The sequence below is a fragment of the Colletotrichum truncatum genome (genome assembly GCF_014235925.2).
Source record: "Colletotrichum truncatum strain CMES1059 chromosome Unknown Contig_0002, whole genome shotgun sequence".
NCBI lineage: Eukaryota > Fungi > Ascomycota > Sordariomycetes > Glomerellales > Glomerellaceae > Colletotrichum > Colletotrichum truncatum.
This window is the reverse complement of record NW_027222399.1, coordinates 2,045,619-2,063,189: the sequence shown is the minus strand read 5'-3', so window position 1 is coordinate 2,063,189 and position 17,571 is coordinate 2,045,619. Positions and strand designations below refer to the sequence as shown.

The window sequence follows — 17,571 nt, the reverse complement described above, 5'->3', positions numbered from 1 at the left end:
TGATGCGACATTTACCGGCGTTATTTTAGGGGACCTGGTCCAGGTGCATTCTCTGACCATACCTACCAAGCCTTTTAGGCTTTTGTGGTGACCGGGGGAATCTTTGCGGATTGGGGTCCCACGGTCCTTGCGGGAAAAGAGGGCAGCAGTGTAGCAATTCGCAATTTCGACAGGCAGGCGGGCATGTGCCGCACTTTCAGCGAAATAACTGAGACACTTGGGAGGTGATATTGATGGCAGACCCTCCCCGAGAGGCAGCAGGCCTTTGAATTGGTTTGATGAGGGTACGGGCGCTAACACTGGAAGAGGCAAAGATGGATCGATGATCGAATGGGTATTTGGGAAGAATTGAAGGACGGCACTGTCTTTGTCAGAAGAAAGAAGAATGGAGAAAATGACGAGAGTGGCAGATGGTAGATTGCCCTTTGCTACTCCGTATGTTGGACTCGAGCCAGAGGCTGTCAACGGCCTGCTAGACGAACAAGGGCTGGGAAGATTTAAGGAAGTTAGTTGGCTGACCATGTAGGTAGGTACATGGGATGGCAAGGTGTGATTTCCTTAGTCAGGTACCTTGAGGTATCCGCTGCAACGTGCCATGCAGTCGGCGCCTGGATGCGGGTCAGGCAAAGTCCAGGCGGGTTGTTCTTCAGGCACCTCAGCAACGAGAGTATAGAGAAGTACTTCCGGTACTTGGCCCAAGCTGTCAATGTAGGAGGGCACATGTACTCGACCTTGGGTGACCTCACCCTGAAGCTTCATCAGCCAGAGCGCATACTTTCAGCACCTTGTCACTGGAGCCACCACTCTGATCCCGCTGAGCCACTCGCCTCAACGGCTTTCAGTTTAGCTGGGCTGTGGGAGGCACAGTTCTTTTTAGTAGCCAAGGCAATGCAAAGTCCCCACGACTCTGCCTCCGCCTCCCGAACCTGCATTTGTCTTTCCACATTGTGCTCACACTCCTAGTACAGGCTAGGGAGGGTAGTCGGGTGAAATGGACACGAGACAGGCGAGGTCTGACAGGCAACAAAACAAAAAGACAGTCAGCGACAAGATATAGACAAGACAAGAGAGACACGAAACGAGACGTTCCTGTCAAGGCACCTATCCCGTCCTGGCCTGGACTTGTTTCTTGTATGTGTCCGTAGCCACCCACCCGCTCATGCTCGAGTGAGCATCGCTGTACAGGCTCCTGTTTCCTGGTCCTGGTCCTGGTCTTGACGTTGCTCAGCCCGGGGCAGGCTCAGCACTGCAGCTTTTGCGGTCCAGGCCCCCGACGGGTAAGGCAGGCAAGCCCAGCTCCACCTAGCATCTCACTTGCTCAAAACATACATATTCCCGGCTTCCTGTCCTGCTCCTTCGGAGCGTCCCTCCCCTTCCCTCTCCCCTCCCTTTCGCTGTCTTCCTCCAATATTCTTCCTCCCCCCCTGTATCCCTTCCTCTTTCCTCCACCCTGCCCTCGTTTTCCAATTGGCAGCGGCAGCAGCAAGTTGTCGACACGCTTTCTGACCAAGGAACCCGCGACTTACTTACCCCCTCCCTCCCTCTCACTACTCCTTGCATTTTCCTCGCTCATTCTCCTTCCAATTTGTTTAACCCGTTTTTCTTTTTTCTTTTCCATCATCGCCAATTAATCACCCCCTTCCGCCACGGCCACCGATAACCTCCGCGGCGCTCTCCGCTTCGACTTTCGATCTTCGGCCCTGCTAACCGCCCCGGTTCAACGCCAACGCCGACCCGCGAATAGTCAGGAGAGAGACCTGCACGCACTTGGTCGCTATCTCTCGTACCACGTGAACCTGACTCAGCCACCCGCGCCAATTATCGCCCGTTCGTCCTGTCTGAGCAGTACTACTGTCCAAATGCGAGCATTCTCCCCTTCAGCTCCTCCTACCAATAACGGACTCCTGTCAAACCGTCGCATCTGTGCCACCGACAACTCGGACCATCCGTACCCAGTCTACTGTTAATTGCGCCGCTCGTCGAAGCCTGTCTCGACTGGCGCCAGCTTCCAGAAAATACACTCTTCTGGAGTTGCTTGTGGATTGATCCATCTCCTACTCACTCTGCAAGCTGAGTGAGCGAATTGCTCTCATTGGAGGTAAGTTACCCGATTTTGCGTGCTTCCCAAGCTGTGCCGAGTGCACTACGGCACCTCCGCAGATCAGCAGGTCGCTTCCCAAGCAGAATCCTGCTGCATCTGCTGGATCCGCTGCACAAATCAAATTCGTTTCTTTTCAATTGTGTAGAGCTGTCGAACCCGTCGCTCCACCTCCCCCGCCCTTCAAAGTCTCATCATCCCCTGTCCTGCACTTGGTGATGCGAACTCTTCTTCGCATTCAGTCGTTGCTAACATGGCTTTGTCGTATAGTCAATTTCCTCAGCTACTGCTAAGGCAGGAAAACACCATGTCTAACGTCACGTCACCGGGCTCCGAGCCCACATCGGCTCCCGTAGCATCTCCCCAACCCAGCAACCAGCAACCCAGCGGAGCTCCTGCCAGCAGCCAACCGCCAGCGGACAACTCGCAACCTGTCCCGACGACTCTTGTTACCAGCCAGCAGCCGTCTCAAGCACCCCCTGCGAGTAGCACCCAACCTGCACCCCAACCCAGCTCTCAACAGCAGCCATCGCTGCCCGCCACAACAAGCACGACCCAGCAGCAAACCCAGGCCCCTACGACGCAGGCCGAACCCACTCAGCCGGTTACATCAATCATTGCTACCACCGTCATTATTACGCCTACAGTACCGGGAGGTCAGACGAGCACGATTATCACCATCGTTACCCAAACCGAAGCCGTGAACCCATCTCGAACCATTGGCACTACCTCGGCCTCCGCGTCTTCGACCAATGGCGCTTCTAACTCCGGTAGCGACTCTGGAGGCGGTCTCAGTGGCGGCGGCAAAATTGCTGTGGCCGTTGTTGTTCCTATTGCAGCTGTTGCATTGCTCATTTTGGCCGGCCTCTATTTCTGGAGGAAGAGGAAGCAGCGCAAGGACGCCGAGGAGGAGCGTAGGAAGGAGGTCGAGGACTACGCCTACAACCCCAATGCTGATCCTACAATTCCTTCCCTTGGCGATGGCGGCTCTTACGAGATGAAGGAGGATGGCTCTTCTGGATACCGCGGATGGGGTACCACCACTCTTGCCGGATCGACTGGACGTAAGGCGTCCACGACTATGTCTGGAGGCAACACAGGTGCGGCCCATTCGGACACTACATCGCCAACTCGCGGCACTGACACCCGTTCAGGTGAACCATTGATTAACGATGGCTCTTACTCTCCCGATGGCGAGATTCTTGGTGCCATGGGCCCCTCGGCCGCCTTGAACCGTGGAGTCGGCGTTCAGCGTGGACCATCAAATGCGTCGTCTTCTTACAGTGCCGGAAACCGCTCCGACACATCTGACGGAGGCATCGGCATGGCTTACAGCGGAAGCAACGCCTACTACGATCAGTACGGTAACAACCCCTACTCGGACAACTCGTACGGCGATCAGAGACCCACTGAGCTTCCCGGCCAACCCGTAATCCGTGACAACCCGGCTCGCCGTAACACCCGGATCGAGAACCCCTCTCACTACCCACAACAACAAAATGCAGGCATCTCGCAGAACTTCTAGACGAAGCCCTACGGGAAAATTACACGCTTCAACCGTTTGTTGATAACCAGTCTGTTGGGGCTCCGTTCTAAAGATACCCACCCTCCCCACCAGGCAATTGATCTCGAAGTCGGGGTCCAAATACGGCGTTATGGTTTCACAGAATCATGGCATACGAGGGCAGCCTATATTGCTCAGACAACTTCTACATTATTAATTTCGTCCATCTCCGCTACTTTGATTTGGCTTATTTGGCCAAGACTCGCGGAAGCAGCACGGATCTCATAATCAATCGTTCGACGCACATGATTTATTTCGTCATATACATACACACCATTTCGGGGTTGCTTTGATTAAGCTCCTAAGGGCGTTGCTATTGCCCCTTCAATTTAATTTGGTGTACATAAAGAACGAAGGCGTACAGGTGGTTTGACCTGTTGATGCCCTAAGAAAAGTAAACAGTACTGTCTTGAGGGCAGGGAGCTGCCGCATAACAAAAGTTTTAAAGAGCTGTTGTTGCAAGGATGTAGGACCAACTGGGACATATTCCCCAGGTCGAAGTTTTCTAGATACGTATGAAATGAAATATTCCTTTGTCCAACTCTGCCAGCTAGTTTTAGTCTATAAATGTGATACGGCTCTATGGGGTCTTGCTAGAGTTGTCTCATTCCACCCTCAGCCCTGTTTGTTCGAAGGAAATGAAATCAATAACCAGACGCCTCAGTCCTCCCGGCTAAACTTTCGCGTTGGGCATCACTCATTTCCGCCGCTGATCACAACTTCGACCCGTCGTCCGCTCCGCCCATACCCTCGCTCAATCCGACACGATCCCACCAGAACCGGAACTGCCGCAATTCCGCCTCGGTCAGCGTGCGTACGCGCGCAACGGTACCGGGCCGACGCTGGCCGAGACGACCCATGAACTCGTCGTTCCCTTCCCCAAAGACGAGGATCTTGCCCCGCGTCTCGTCTTCTGCGTCTCTAGGGATGTGGTCCTCAGAGCCGCCCGGTGCTTCGCCGAAGGGAGAAATGAACCGCGGCCAAGCGACCCCGCTTGGGTTCGCCTGATTGTTGGGCCCGGATTCCGTCTCGTCGCCGCTGGCCACGAACGAAGACCAGTAGCTATGCATTGCGTCGGACACCGCCCACAGCCCCGGCGTCCGCTCCGGGGAGAGGGTATCGCTGTCGTGTGTCGCGGCGGGGACGTGGTCTCCGTGGTTCGCCGCTCCAAGATCCGCGTGTGCCGCGTATTCGTACACCCACACCGGCGCGCCGTTGCGGGAGGCGAAGTGTGCCGAGTGTAGCAAGGGCGCAATGTAGCCGTAGTGGCCGTATGCGTGCGCGAGACGACGGAACTCGGTGCCGTGGTGACGGGTTGGCGGAGACGGATACGTCGATGCCGGGGGGTAGAGGCGGTCTAGCGTCTCGAGGTCATCCGGCGTGAGAGACGGGATAAGTTTGGCGAAAAAATCTTTAAATGCCGTGGACGAAGACGCCGAGGCGGGGACGAAGTTTGTCCCTTCCGAAGAATTGAAGCCTGTGATTAGTGGCGGGGGAGCCGGGAGGTTTGGTGACGTCCAGGTGCGGATTGGCATATCTGGGATAATGGTGTTCTCACCCGCGTCGCCGTCGATCGAGGGCTGGAACGGCCACTCCACCGATGGCGCGCATTCAGACCAGACTGCCAGTGAAGCCTCGAGTAGTTTTGGCAAAGATAGAGAGCGAATAGAGGAGAGAATCTGATCGGAGGGAAGGTGCTGAGGGAGAGAGGCATGATAGAGGAACCGGGCGAGCTGGGCTTCATTGCGGGGGTGCTTGGACGCCAGAACAGAGCGGGCTGTCGGCGCACCCGATTCCAGAATTGCGCGGCGGAAGAGCTTGCGCGAGGGGGGTGAGAGTACATGGTGGCCAAGCTAGCCAGTCAGTCAACGCTACAGAATCAAAGGATAGGGAAACACACCGAGTGTGCGCCGGCACTGAAGCCCATGACGGTGACGTTTCCTGCGTCTCCTCCGAACCGAATAATGTTTCTGTGGACCCATTCCAGTAACGCTCTCTGATCTAACAAACCCAAATTCGCAACTCCGGCTTTCTGGGCAATGCCACTAGGAAGAAAGCCCAGCGGTCCAAGGCGGTAGTTAAAACTAACGGCGATGACATCCGTCTTCGCGAACGCCACAAACGCAGCTAGATTCCTATCCGCGCCGCGCCCAAAGTTGAAGGCGCCTCCATGGACATACACCAACACAGGCAGCATCTTAACGGCGACATCATCCGAACCCTGGGGGATCGGACGAAAGATGTTAGCCGAGAGGCAATCCTCGCTCGCGGGGAACGAGGGGTCCGCTGTCGGGCAAGCGGGGCCGTATTCCGACGCGTCAAATGTCTCTGACGAGGCCGGTAGGTGTTCCGCATGGCTAAGACGGACACATTTCGCGTACGGTACACCAAGAAAGGCGTGGACTCGGCGCGGAAGGTCGGAATTCGTGAGGGTTGTACCGATGTATGTACCTTGATCCAGGCGGGCCGTAGGTGGCTGGGACTCGGCGTCTTTCATGTCCACGGTGGAAGCTGCAACAGCGCCGCCAGTGAAAAGTTGCGCACAACGTGTTCCACGATTTGCGGGTAGAGCGTTGACGTTTATCAACGTTTTGCTGTATCCGCACACAGACGAATGAGGCCAATTAAAAGATGACTTTTCCGGGTTTCCTGGTGGTTCTACTCTGTAGAATCCGATTTTTGGTGCATGAATACTAGACTGACGGGGGAAAAAGTGAGGAGGGGGCCACCAGGAAACCAGGCCAAAATTGTCGGATGTCGTTGGAGTGCTCCGCTAGCGCCCGGGGGCTAGTCCGTCGTCGGAGCGGCACTCATACCGTTTTCTCCACGTCCGGCCCGGGACGCAGCAACGGCATAGACAACCTAGTGAACTGTGCGATGATACATAATGTCTGTCGCATCTTATTGAAACACGGCGAAGAGACCTTCCGCTTGAATGTATCAAGTACCATACCTTATGTGCTGCCGATCAATCACAGACTTCAGGGTCCATTCACCCTCCCTGAGCTGGAGGCGCTCAGTCTCCACCAGAGTCACATATACGGCCACAAAATTGCTCACGAACGATTATGAGTAAACAAGTTCTTTTCTCGACCTGGCCGGTTTGTTATAGCCTTGGCTAGAAGACAAAACCATGTACTAAACCATGTACTGGTGCCAACAAAACAAAAGTGCTAGAAACTAAACAAACCCTGAACCACAACTAACACCCATGCTGCGCGCCTACCTGTCACAGCTTTCCGCTAAAAATAAAATGAGCCTCCTCTAAACTCCGGGGATCTAAAGCAATAACAAGCTCATTAACGAGCCGAATAATTCACATGAAGTCTGGCAAGTGCCAATGGTGCCATTCTCATCGGTCTTAGCAGAGGCGGATAGGTTATTAAGCCGCTACAGCGTTAGCTACAACGAGCTGCTTGCGTCGTTGCTTCTCTGCCCATTCTCGACTGGCTTGTCTAGAGCGTTCAGCGGCCTGCTCACGAGCAAGTTTGGTGTTGAACTCGCGTTCACGACGCTCGCGCTCCTTGTCCTCAATATAGGAATTGTCTCGCTCGAAGACTGCCCTGCCCTTGACTTTCTGTTGTTCTACATCCTCAGCAGACAGGGTACTGCGCTTACTGCTCACGCTACTGGCGGATATTGACGCAGCACGGTTGAGTTGCGGAGAGGCAGAAGAAGTCTGTGAGATACCTCTGCCTCTGACTTGTGGAGATCGAGTTGACCCGGACTTGGTGAGTGGTGCACGCGGGGCGCCCACAATAGAGGAACGCTTGGGGCCGCCATGCCCAACCTGACCAATCTCATTGAGCTCCGGACCCTTGCTTTGACGAGCACGACTAGTGGCGGTTTCTCGAGGGTACGAAGCGGACGTGAGGTTGGCCCTGATAGGGCGTGCCTTGAACTCACGACGCTTCCGCTCTTCCTCTTCTTGCGCTTTGAGTTTAGCCTCCCGCTCCGCTCTCTTACGTCTCGAAATTGCTTCTCCAGGAAGCTCAAAGTTGGGTCGCGTCGGTGCCCTGGTTGATCTAGTTCTCTGCGGTACTGCAGCGGCAGCAGCCTTTTCTTGAGCTTGCTGCGCCAAACGAGTTTCGCGCTGCTCCTTGATACGTCTGGCAACCGCTTCCCCTGGAAGTTCAAAGGAAGGCTTCGTGGGTGGCTTTGTGGATCTTGCTGGTGGTTTGGGTGGCAGAAGGCTAGTTGGCCGCGACACGGAGGATCGCTTAGTGGCCGATTTCGCCGGAGAGCTCTCATCTTGGTTTGTGGTAGTAACTGAAACCGACTTCTTCAGTGCTCTGCGTGCCTGGGGAGTTGTAGGGGTAGCTCTGTCTGTTTGTCCGCGCTTCAGCAGAGAGCTTGTACGATGAAGGCCACCGGCTTTTGTCGTTGTTGACTCATCCATAGCCGCTTGGAGCCGACGGGACTTGCTGGGCGGTGTTATGGCCGCGTCTATCGCCTCTAATTGTTCTTCGAGTCTATCGAGAGCTTCTACCGAGTCTTCGATGCGTGATCGTGAACTAGCTGAGGTTGATCGTGAGGGTGTACGTGGAGTTTCAACGCTGACATCTTCGTTGGAGAAGGAAATGGCACTGTCCTTAGAATGTTCAACGACAGCAGCCAGAGCGTCCTGCGGTTCTGGTTGGGATTGCTCAACAACGGCGAATGTGACACCTGACTGGCTGAACTTGTTCGGCATAGTTTCATCACCAGCTGACGTTGGAGAGATGAACCTAGCAATAGGCTCGGCAACGGCCATGATTTCTTCGTCTCCTTTCACAAGTATTTGCTGCGGCGTGTCTTGTAAAACGACGTCTTCATCCCCTAAAGGTGTGGCTAGAATTTTGTAGGTATTAGCCGGTTTGCCCTGACAGCATACAGACTTCCTAGGGCATTCGCTTTGCAGCAGAACGTTGCAGCCATACTTCAGCGTCGATTCGCGCTGATCAATGGGTGAGTGCTCGCAAGAAGTTGTGCTCAGTGGGCTAAGAAGCGATAGTACATAGTCATACTGACCTGCTTGGTGTTTTGCAATGGACGACTGAATGTCGGGGTCGGTACCCAGAGGGTGATGGTCAAGGTTGGATGCGCGAAGGACTGAGCTAGTTAGCGTGAGGATAGCTAGAAGGAGGAATCCAGCAAGCGAACCTTTGGAGGGGAAGCTGGCTTCAAATGTATCTGGCGTCTGGTGAGTGGCAGCCACCGACGATGCGTGCGTTTCAGCCAATGAGGGGATACCCTCGTTCTGCTTGCTTAGTCGAGGCGGCTCAGCAGGGAATGGCCCTTGCGCGTGAGTGGTCTCAGCTGTCGGATTGTCGCAGTTTCCAGTTTCTTTCCCCACGGGATCGATAATTGGTAAGGTCTCATGAACGATGGACGATCGCGTTGGGCGCTGGTGGGCAGCCAGTAACGATCTGTCGCCGCGGTTCTCCTTGGGGCTATATATATGAAGATCCTTGAGTTTGTTGGTGAGTGAGTCGATGAAGTCGGGGGAGCTTTGATCAATGTTAGTGTTGTGGTTTTGGAGAATAGTCAACGTTTTATCGCCGAAGGAGACGTTTGCGTCAATTGCAGCATGTTGATTAGGAGCAGTGGCTGTGTGGTCCTCGACGACCTCGTGGGCGTGTAACCCAGATCGAGAGAGGCGAGCCATTATACCAGAACAATCTCCGGATCCGACCTGATTCAGCAGGGAACAGCCAACCCCAGACAGTTGGCCGACAAGGGGAGGTCGATTTTGGGAGTCAGTGGATTATATTGAATTTGAAGGCAATTTCGCTTCGGAACAGCCGGGGCACATCTAATATGGCGGGGTTATTGGTTGCAATACCATACAGTATTTGGCTGTCCGAGCTGAATGATGGACCAAAACGGGAAGAAAGCGGATGATTTATGTCCAAGAAAAGAGTTCGTTGAGAATGGTTGGCAATGATGCATCTATTGTGTGGATGGTGTGAATGGATGAGAGACTTGAGGCGTGAACAGGGAGCAGGACAAACAAACAATACGGACGAGTTGTCAGCTTGCGGCCTATGACCAAAAAAAAGCAAGCGGAAATTGTTTTCAATTTGCACCCTCCTCCTCGCGGCTCTACCTGCCAGTTTCCGTCAACTAAGCCAGTCCAACGCCAATTTGCGGGCAAAGGCGCCACACGGCAGGCACTTTTGGCCTGCCAGAAGGAGGTGGCACGCTCAAGCCACGAGGGTGAGGCAGCTCCCGTCTCGCTGTAGCAACGGGATGGTGCGGCCACTAAGTAAGTGTAAGGGACGCGTCCATGTGCCTGAGACGCGTCTTTCAGTTCGGACCCCGCACCTTTGTTGACTTTAGTGGAGCTCGCCTGCCCAATCCAGTGTCGCTCAAGACATTTGGGAGCTTAGCACGCTAAAGTACTACACAAGTACATTGCCTTGCTCTGTGGCATGCCACACTGATAGCTGTCCAGTCGAACTGCCGATCCGGCACCAAAAACGGATTGTTCTTTTCATGGAAGCAATGTGACTCGTAGTTTCCACTGCTTTTCGGAGGATTCAGCCAGTCTCACTCAGTCTTGGTCTCAGCCAACCTGTCCGTAAAAGAAACAGACTGGACCAAAATAAGGATGCGATATGGTGAGACTCTGGATTAGCAAACTGTCGGATTGTAAGACATGCTTGCTTCTTTGGGTCGCTGATTGAAGTCGTCGGCATCATGATATTGTTGATGTGTTCTCCAAATTCTCTGTCACATTCTCGGCCTGCGCCTGCAACGTCGGGGCATGTTCGGTTGGGATGCGAACCAAAGTCTGAGGGAGAGCCATGCTGCGGTCTTCAGACTCAGAGGGCTCATCTGCCTGCGGTTTTGCGAGTTTGGCTGTATGATACTTGTGAGCCTCGTCCTGAACCTTAGCATGCGGTTTCAACGTACCAGAAGCCATATTGATCGCACCCAACACATTATGCCAATTGGCAATAACCATGGCAATCGCTGCTGCTGGTCAGTCCTGCTGCATCCTTGGGAGGTTTGCTACTGCCCACCTTCCGTGCCATCCGACAACGTAGATAACTTTTGTTCCAAAGCTTCCATCTGACCGGCGACTGCTGCACTCAAATCGCGCAGCTCCTTGAGGTGTTCTAGCTCCGCCTTCTTTTCGGCAATGCGTGCAACCAGTATAGGTGACGGGCCGGCTGACGAGGCATTCTGTGACCCTGCGCCTGGAAGTCTAGTCGAAAGTGATCTGGTCGGGAACGACATGGTGAGCGGGACGGGTATCTATGCTGGCGATTCGAGGAAGCGGTCGTGTGTCGGCTCGTTTTGGAGGACGAACAAACCTGTGGCGGGGCAATTACGTCGAAAACGACTTTCTCATCAAAAGTTCGGTGAGTGTGCACATGTGAGGATTGCATGCAGTGCTCAAAAGCCAGCCAGTGGGGGGTTGTGGTCCATGCGAGTGCGTAGCAACCCCTCACCCTGGTCCCTTTGTTATTTACGCTAGTCCCAAATTGGATGATTGTAAATAAATGACACTCGGTAAATTTTCTCCCACCAGGCCCCCAGCGTCACTGTCCCAACCTCCTCCGTATCGAGCTTCGCTTCGTCTCCCAGTCTTCCCATTCCTCAGTTTTTGGCTTCGTCACGCAACTGCTGCTCTTTTATCCAGAATGCACCATGGCTCGACTAAACGAACCCCCCGTATCTGCAGATAGCATCGACACATGTATGTTTGCATGTTTGCCAACATCGATCCAGTCAGCTAATTGATTATTTCAGTGCGCAGGAAGTTGTTGCGCCAGAATAGAGATCTCGCCAAAGCCAACGCCGTTCATTTGGTCCGCATTCGCAATATTGAAGCAGACTACGCCCGCTCACTCTCCGACAACCTTCGGCTAGAAAGTCGCGTCATTGAGTTAGAGAAGGAACTTGAGAACAACAATGCCAGACGAATTGCCGACCACGCTTTGGACGTCAGGTCTAGGCTCGAAGCACAGCTTTTAGAATGCATGTCGGTCCTCGCCGGTCTCGGTCAAGAGCCTCCCACAAAACGACATGCGAGCCCTAGGGGAAGGAGATCCTCAAGAGCAAGCTTGCCGCATCAAAGCCCGCCCCGAAGACGCCCACCACGCGAGTTGCTCAAGGAGACGGAGGGCCGAGTGCAGGACGATGGCCGTCTGCCTACCATTACTGAGAACAAGTCATACACCAGAGCGACCATGGAGTGAGTTGGAAATTACCGCGTTCTCCCATTCACAGCTGTTAACCTATATCTTAGCCGCGAACAGATCCTGGCGCTTTGCTCTGAAGCCGCAGACACAACCGACACAATAGACACAGCCGACGCGACCGATTCTCCCGAGCTTGGCCCTCCACCTATGTCTCGATTTGTTGACGGTGAGGGTGTCGACATTGGATCCCCCAGTAGATCAACGGAGCAGGTGGAACCAGAACCAGCCGTATACAACTCCCCTGTAGCTTCACCTTCGCTAGCACCAATGCCGTCACCAGCCCCGACAGCCAGGTCAATAAACAAAACCGAAAAGGCCATTCTCGTGCGTCCTGATCCTGACCCCGCCATCGATGATGCAGAGCCCGAGAAACCACGCCCCAAGGAGACCCCTATCCTGCCTCCTGTCGTGCCTCCCACGGCTGCAAAGACTGGCTCGAAACGGAAATATAGTATGGGCGATGAAGTACTAAGGTCCGACCAAAAGGGGGCTGAACCGTCAAAGCCCAGAGACGGCACCGATCGACCAACTATTGGACGCGAGCGCCAAGGCGGGAAGACCCTGAAAGAACTGGCCAACATACGCCGCGAGGCGAGGGAGCGTATGATTGCGCCAGTGAATCCCAGGAAACCTCTTTCAGCCAAAAGCACGAACGATGATGTAACATCTCCAACCAAGAATCCGAAGGGTGTCACGGGTGAGAGCAAAGTTGTAGTGGAGAAGCCGAAATCTCGTGCTGCAAGAGAACGGGCAGCGCAGAAAATCAGGGAAGCCGAGATTGAGGCAGATGTTGGGCCTTCCCCTATTGAAGTGCCTGTTGGACCTCCATCGCCACCGCCACCAGTCGTTGACGTTCTTCCGAGCACAGAAAATGTTCCTACGGAAGCTTCTCTGCTCTCGCCAGCTTCTCCTGAGCCGACATCCAGGATGAGCCTTTCCAGTGTCAGAGATACGCCACCTCCTGCCGACATATCTTCCCATGGTGAAACATCACGACCGAGCAGAAGGTCTCGTGCCGCTGTCAGCTACGCAGAACCGAATTTGCGCGACAAAATGAGACGCCCTACAAAAGAGCTCCATGATGCTGTATCTGGACAGACAAAATATCTGCAGCGCAGTGGAAGCGCCAGGTCGGATAGCGCTACTCCGGAAGGAATGGTCATGATTAAACGCGAATCTAGTAATGGCGACGCGTGGAGGGAAATTCCGCCCGCTAGCTCAAACTCAATGGGCTCACCGCAGCGCATCGCGAATCTCGCCGAGCTAACCGACAATGCCCCGTCCATACAACCACCAATCAGCACAACAAAGCCAGACCGTAAAAAGAGAACGTCGTCAATGATGTCGAAATCGATATCCGAAATGGAAGAGGAAAGATCTGTCCGACAAGCCCAAGACAATTCTCCGGATAGAGCTATCAGTGGTCGGCCTACTCCATCACCCGATAGGGAGGTGGATCCTTACGAGTTCACCAGCTCAACACCAGGCAGCGATAGCTCCCATGTCATTGAGTCGAAAGAGAACGTCATGTCAGCGCGCCAATCTAAGTCTTCAAGGCGACTTTCATCAGTCATGAAGGAGGATTTCAAGCTTGACGGCATGGAAACTACCGAGCGGTCTAAAGCTAGTGGATCCAGAAAGAGGGCATCAATGGTTTTACCGAAGCGGTCTCGAGCAGACGTGGAAGGCGCCGAAGATAGCAGCTTCGAGAGTGTCGACAACGGCGATATTCAAGACGCAGGGTCGAGGGTCTCAATGAGAAGGCGGAGAAGCATGATGTTATAATGACTTGACGGATGGCAAGCGCCTGTGTTTTTTGGGAGTTGGATACGTTCGCGAATACCACCTCTTTTTTGGTTAATGTTTCTATGTTGGTGTTTCGGTAGTCCTCATTGTCAGATACCAGAGAGGGACTCAGTCGAGTTTCCTGTGCGTTTAGTTGGAAACACCGAGAGCATTAGAGCTACAAGAATGGCTCGTTGAAATTGAGCATATTATAATGATCATCATTCGCCTACGTTAATGTGGTCTTGATTCATAACAACCAGCCATTGCTGGCTGGACCTCCCTCTTTTGTAAACATCAATATCCTTCAAGCCTCTCCTTCATCCTGTGGTGGTTCATGATGAAGCAGATGGCTCCACAGGCTTCGTGTAGGTCACCTTTTCCACTGCAACATTCTCGTTCCCCTTGTCGTCTTTCCGTAGTTGGTAAACATATAGAGTCAGCGAGATACCTTGGACCTGTGCAAACTGTTAATATTGGTTGTTTATTGGTCTCTTAACGGCCAAAGATTCTTGCAAATACGTACGTCCATCAGGCAGAAACTTGGGACGGGCTCCTCGCCGTCTTTGCCCCATCCCGCAGTGAAAGCACCAGTGGCGCTGCCAGGGTTGACAAAGAATTTGTCCATGTACTCAAACGCATCAAACTTGTGAGTGCCGCCCCAGCAGAGAACATCAACATCGAGCTTATTGGCCTCCGCGAGAAGAAGATCCGGTTCGTTGGAGACGAGGGTGAAACCTTCCAGGAAGCCGATACGCAAGGAGCCGTGGGTAACAACCTGGGTCAGGGGCAGGCTGGTCGCCTCGACATCGTAGCGGCCCTTGACGATCTTGAGATCCGGGGCAATCGTGCGTAGATACTCATATGTGTGCTTATCGGTAAGATTGCCTAGGCAGAGGGTCTGTCCAATCTTTCCGGGAGCGAGGAGCTTCTTGAACTGAGCGTGGAATTGGTGTTAGCTCGAGGATTACGTCTTGAGGCAGGGAATTGGGATGAGGAAAGTGCGCTTACCTTTGCTGGGATATCAAGGGCGCGGTCTGGGATGTGGAGATCGCCAATGACTAGTATTAAGAACGCCATGTTTGTAGAAGGTGTAACGTTTATCGAAGGTGTTTCGAGGTCGTGATGATGTTGCAACAGCAGCGCGTGGAACACTCGGCCGGGAAGTCGGGAGCTTTGTCTGGGGTTCGTGCGGCCGATTGAGAGAGACCGCAGGCCGGGGCGAGACCGGCTTTACTTGTCTTGTAATCGCGACGAAACTGGGTGCCAGAAGTGTTTCGCAGTAAACGGTAAATAGTTATTCGCGATTTCAGCGAGCGGCGCAATATCTCTAGAGCGGTTAGGCAGTTAGCTTGGCTGCTTAATGGGTGTAGCTCCTGCGATCACCTTCCAGCCGCAATTGGTGTAACGGTAGTTGAGTGGGGACCTCTGAAGGCGAGCCACACTCCGGATGCGGGATGTTCCACTTCCATTGTGGCTGGAGTTGAATTCGGCTGCCTACCCGATCAGGCAAGGTCCCTCGGTGTCAAGCACCTGTACCACTGCTCAGGAACCCGCCGATATCGTCCGGTGTCTGCCGCTAAACCCAGTCCTTAATGAAGCTCTCATCCCATCCACCATTGACGCTGTATTGGAACGGAAACCTCCACTTTCCGATGACAAACCACTGTAGGCATTCCTCCCTGACTCAAACGCCGAGATAACTCCTATACCGCCTTGACCTCACACTTGGTATATCTCTGCTAGGACGCAATACAGAGAGTAGGCGGAGAAAACACACTGAAAGCCACTGCCGTCGTCGTCTGTAGAGCAAAGACAGGGATTACAACAGCGTATTTTGTGCTCAATTGCTTTTTGCTAATCAAAAACAGGAGGCCCATCAGGAGGATCCAGCTCCGATTTCCGCCCGTTTAAACTTGGTCTTCTTCTCCTCTTTTCCCTCCTTCTCCCGCTGCCACGGGAATAAAACTGAGCAAAGTCGTAAGCGTACCGAATTCAAACGTGTCTATCTTGCCCAATCCCGTCCAGTCCCAATCCAAGCATTTCGGGTCCATAACCGTCTGCAAGCGACCCTCGGCTTACGTTCCGACGTCTGACGCCACAGGCACACATGCACGTACCCTTTCGGCGGCTCCAGCTCCCGCTCCCTCTCCGAACATTAGCAAAGGGGGGGAGAATGCCCCTCCATAACCTTAACAACCCCTCATCAGCCCGGGTATCGCTAATCTCGAGGCACTTGCAACATTCGGAGCGGGCAACTACTTCAAGCGCTGTAAGTCCTCGCCCATCAATCGATTTTCCCTTTTCTCATCCATATCTGTTACAGCAGCAACAACGCCAACACTCCACCATGTCTTCCCAACCACCACACCCGACCCTCCTTATCCCAGGACCTATCGAATTCGACGATGCTGTACTGCAGTCTATGAGCCACTACAGGTCTGGATTAGCTCACCCATTGCCTAATGAAGTTCTAATTGCGATCTTCTCAAGCTTGCCGTGATCTTTTGCTGATTGGGTATATAAATGCAGTGAGAGCCATGTCGGTCCTGGCTTCGTCAACACCTTCGGCGAGGCTCTGTCCATGCTGCGCCAGCTCTTCCAGACCACCGATTCCCAGTCGCAACCCTTCGTTATCTCTGGTTCAGGCACCCTCGGATGGGACCTCGTCGCTGCCAACCTCGTCGAGGCTGGCGAAGATGTCCTCGTACTCGCCACCGGTTACTTCAGCAACGGCTTCACCGACTGCTTCAAGACGTACGGTGCCAATGTCACAGAGCTGAGGGCCCCTGTCGGCACCCGTCCCCAACTGCCTGAGATCGAGAAGGCACTTTCGGAGAAGAAGTACAAGGTGTTGACCGTCACCCACGTTGACACCTCTACCGCCGTTCTCAGTGAGCTTAAGGACCTGGCTTCTGTCGTCAAGAAGGTCTCCCCCGAGACCCTCATCATTGTTGATGGTGTGTGTAGTGTGGGCGTTGAGGAGATCAAGTTCGACGAATGGAAACTTGACGGTGTGATTACCGCCTCCCAGAAGGCCATCGGTGTCCCCGCTGGTCTATCGATATCTATGTTCAGCGGCAAGGCTATGCAGGCTTTCCAGAACCGCAAGACCCCGCCTGCCTCGTACTTCGCTTCGTTCAAGAACTGGACTCCCGGTAAGTCACTGGTCTAGACAAGGGCTGTAGCCATGGTGTTAACCGAGTAATAGTTATGCAAAACTACGAGGCCAAGAAGCCCTCCTACTTCGCGACGCCCTCTCCTCAGCTGATTCATGCCCTTCACACCGGTCTCACTCAGATTCTGGCCCGTCCCCTATCTGAGCGCTTTGCCAAGCATAAGGAGGTCTCCGACAAGGTCAAGAAGGTTGTTGCGGACCTTGGATTGAAGCAGGTTGCTGCGAAGCCTGAGGATCAGGCCCACGGCATGACCGCCATCTACCTCCCCGAGACCGTCAAGGCCACTGAGCTGCTGCCCAGCTTGGCCAAGAAGGGCATTGTATTTGCGGGTGGTATCCACAAGGAGATCGCGCCCAAGTACATCCGTTTTGGACACATGGGTGTCAGTGTGGTAAGTAATATTGGTCTCCAATATGTTAAAGAATGCCAAACTGACGTGCGTAGACGGATCCCAACCGAAAGGACATTGACAATGCCATCAAGGCGCTGCAGGACAGTCTTACGGAGGTTGGCTACCAAAAGCCTTAGAGGGCGCTTTTAGACGGGGTTGCACTGTAAGTTGAAGCTAGATTTGTCTCGATGGCATTGAAGAGACCAAAAAAAGAAAAAAATTCATTGACCGTTTTGACGGTATTCAACATTGAGAATATGAAACACTCGCCGTGTTTGAGTAGGATAGCGCTTAGGGTGATGTGTTGTGACGGCCCTATCAGTTAGGTTAAAGCTATCGGATCTGGTTCCATTGGAGCAGGG

The 17,571-nt window shown here is 53.7% G+C and overlaps 7 protein-coding genes across 7 annotated transcripts; 3 read left to right on the top strand and 4 right to left on the bottom strand.

The window, feature by feature from the left end:
- Positions 1–2,405: 2,405 nt before the first annotated feature.
- On the top strand, positions 2,406–3,623 carry CTRU02_203520 (serine-rich protein C11G7.01; the record flags this gene model as incomplete). Its single annotated transcript, XM_070204223.1, has 1 exon — positions 2,406–3,623. The coding sequence occupies one exon, from the start codon at positions 2,406–2,408 to the stop codon at positions 3,621–3,623; it is 1,218 nt and encodes a 405-aa protein (XP_070061986.1).
- A 752-nt stretch (positions 3,624–4,375) lies between these two features.
- On the bottom strand, positions 4,376–6,159 carry CTRU02_203519 (phenmedipham hydrolase; the record flags this gene model as incomplete). Its single annotated transcript, XM_036724145.1, has 2 exons — positions 4,376–5,515; positions 5,563–6,159. The coding sequence occupies 2 exons, from the start codon at positions 6,157–6,159 to the stop codon at positions 4,376–4,378; spliced, it is 1,737 nt and encodes a 578-aa protein (XP_036584259.1).
- Positions 6,160–7,044: 885 nt separating this feature from the next.
- Positions 7,045–9,309, bottom strand: CTRU02_203518 (carboxylesterase family protein; the record flags this gene model as incomplete). The annotated part of the gene is made up of 3 exons (XM_070204222.1): positions 7,045–8,492; positions 8,673–8,753; positions 8,805–9,309. The coding sequence occupies 3 exons, from the start codon at positions 9,307–9,309 to the stop codon at positions 7,045–7,047; spliced, it is 2,034 nt and encodes a 677-aa protein (XP_070061985.1).
- Positions 9,310–10,341: 1,032 nt separating this feature from the next.
- Positions 10,342–10,886, bottom strand: CTRU02_203517 (dash complex subunit dad2; the record flags this gene model as incomplete). The annotated part of the gene is made up of 3 exons (XM_070204221.1): positions 10,342–10,505; positions 10,560–10,619; positions 10,670–10,886. The coding sequence occupies 3 exons, from the start codon at positions 10,884–10,886 to the stop codon at positions 10,342–10,344; spliced, it is 441 nt and encodes a 146-aa protein (XP_070061984.1).
- Positions 10,887–11,300: 414 nt separating this feature from the next.
- CTRU02_203516 (shugoshin c terminal domain-containing protein) lies at positions 11,301–13,639 on the top strand (the record flags this gene model as incomplete). The annotated part of the gene is made up of 3 exons (XM_036724142.1): positions 11,301–11,349; positions 11,403–11,847; positions 11,902–13,639. The coding sequence occupies 3 exons, from the start codon at positions 11,301–11,303 to the stop codon at positions 13,637–13,639; spliced, it is 2,232 nt and encodes a 743-aa protein (XP_036584256.1).
- A 335-nt stretch (positions 13,640–13,974) lies between these two features.
- Positions 13,975–14,719, bottom strand: CTRU02_203515 (vacuolar protein sorting; the record flags this gene model as incomplete). Its single annotated transcript, XM_036724141.1, has 3 exons — positions 13,975–14,097; positions 14,166–14,576; positions 14,651–14,719. 3 exons carry the CDS (start codon positions 14,717–14,719, stop codon positions 13,975–13,977), a joined length of 603 nt encoding a protein of 200 aa, XP_036584255.1.
- A 1,270-nt stretch (positions 14,720–15,989) lies between these two features.
- On the top strand, positions 15,990–17,346 carry CTRU02_203514 (alanine--glyoxylate aminotransferase; the record flags this gene model as incomplete). The annotated part of the gene is made up of 4 exons (XM_070204220.1): positions 15,990–16,078; positions 16,157–16,797; positions 16,851–17,209; positions 17,263–17,346. The coding sequence occupies 4 exons, from the start codon at positions 15,990–15,992 to the stop codon at positions 17,344–17,346; spliced, it is 1,173 nt and encodes a 390-aa protein (XP_070061983.1).
- Between the last annotated feature and the right edge of the window lie 225 nt (positions 17,347–17,571).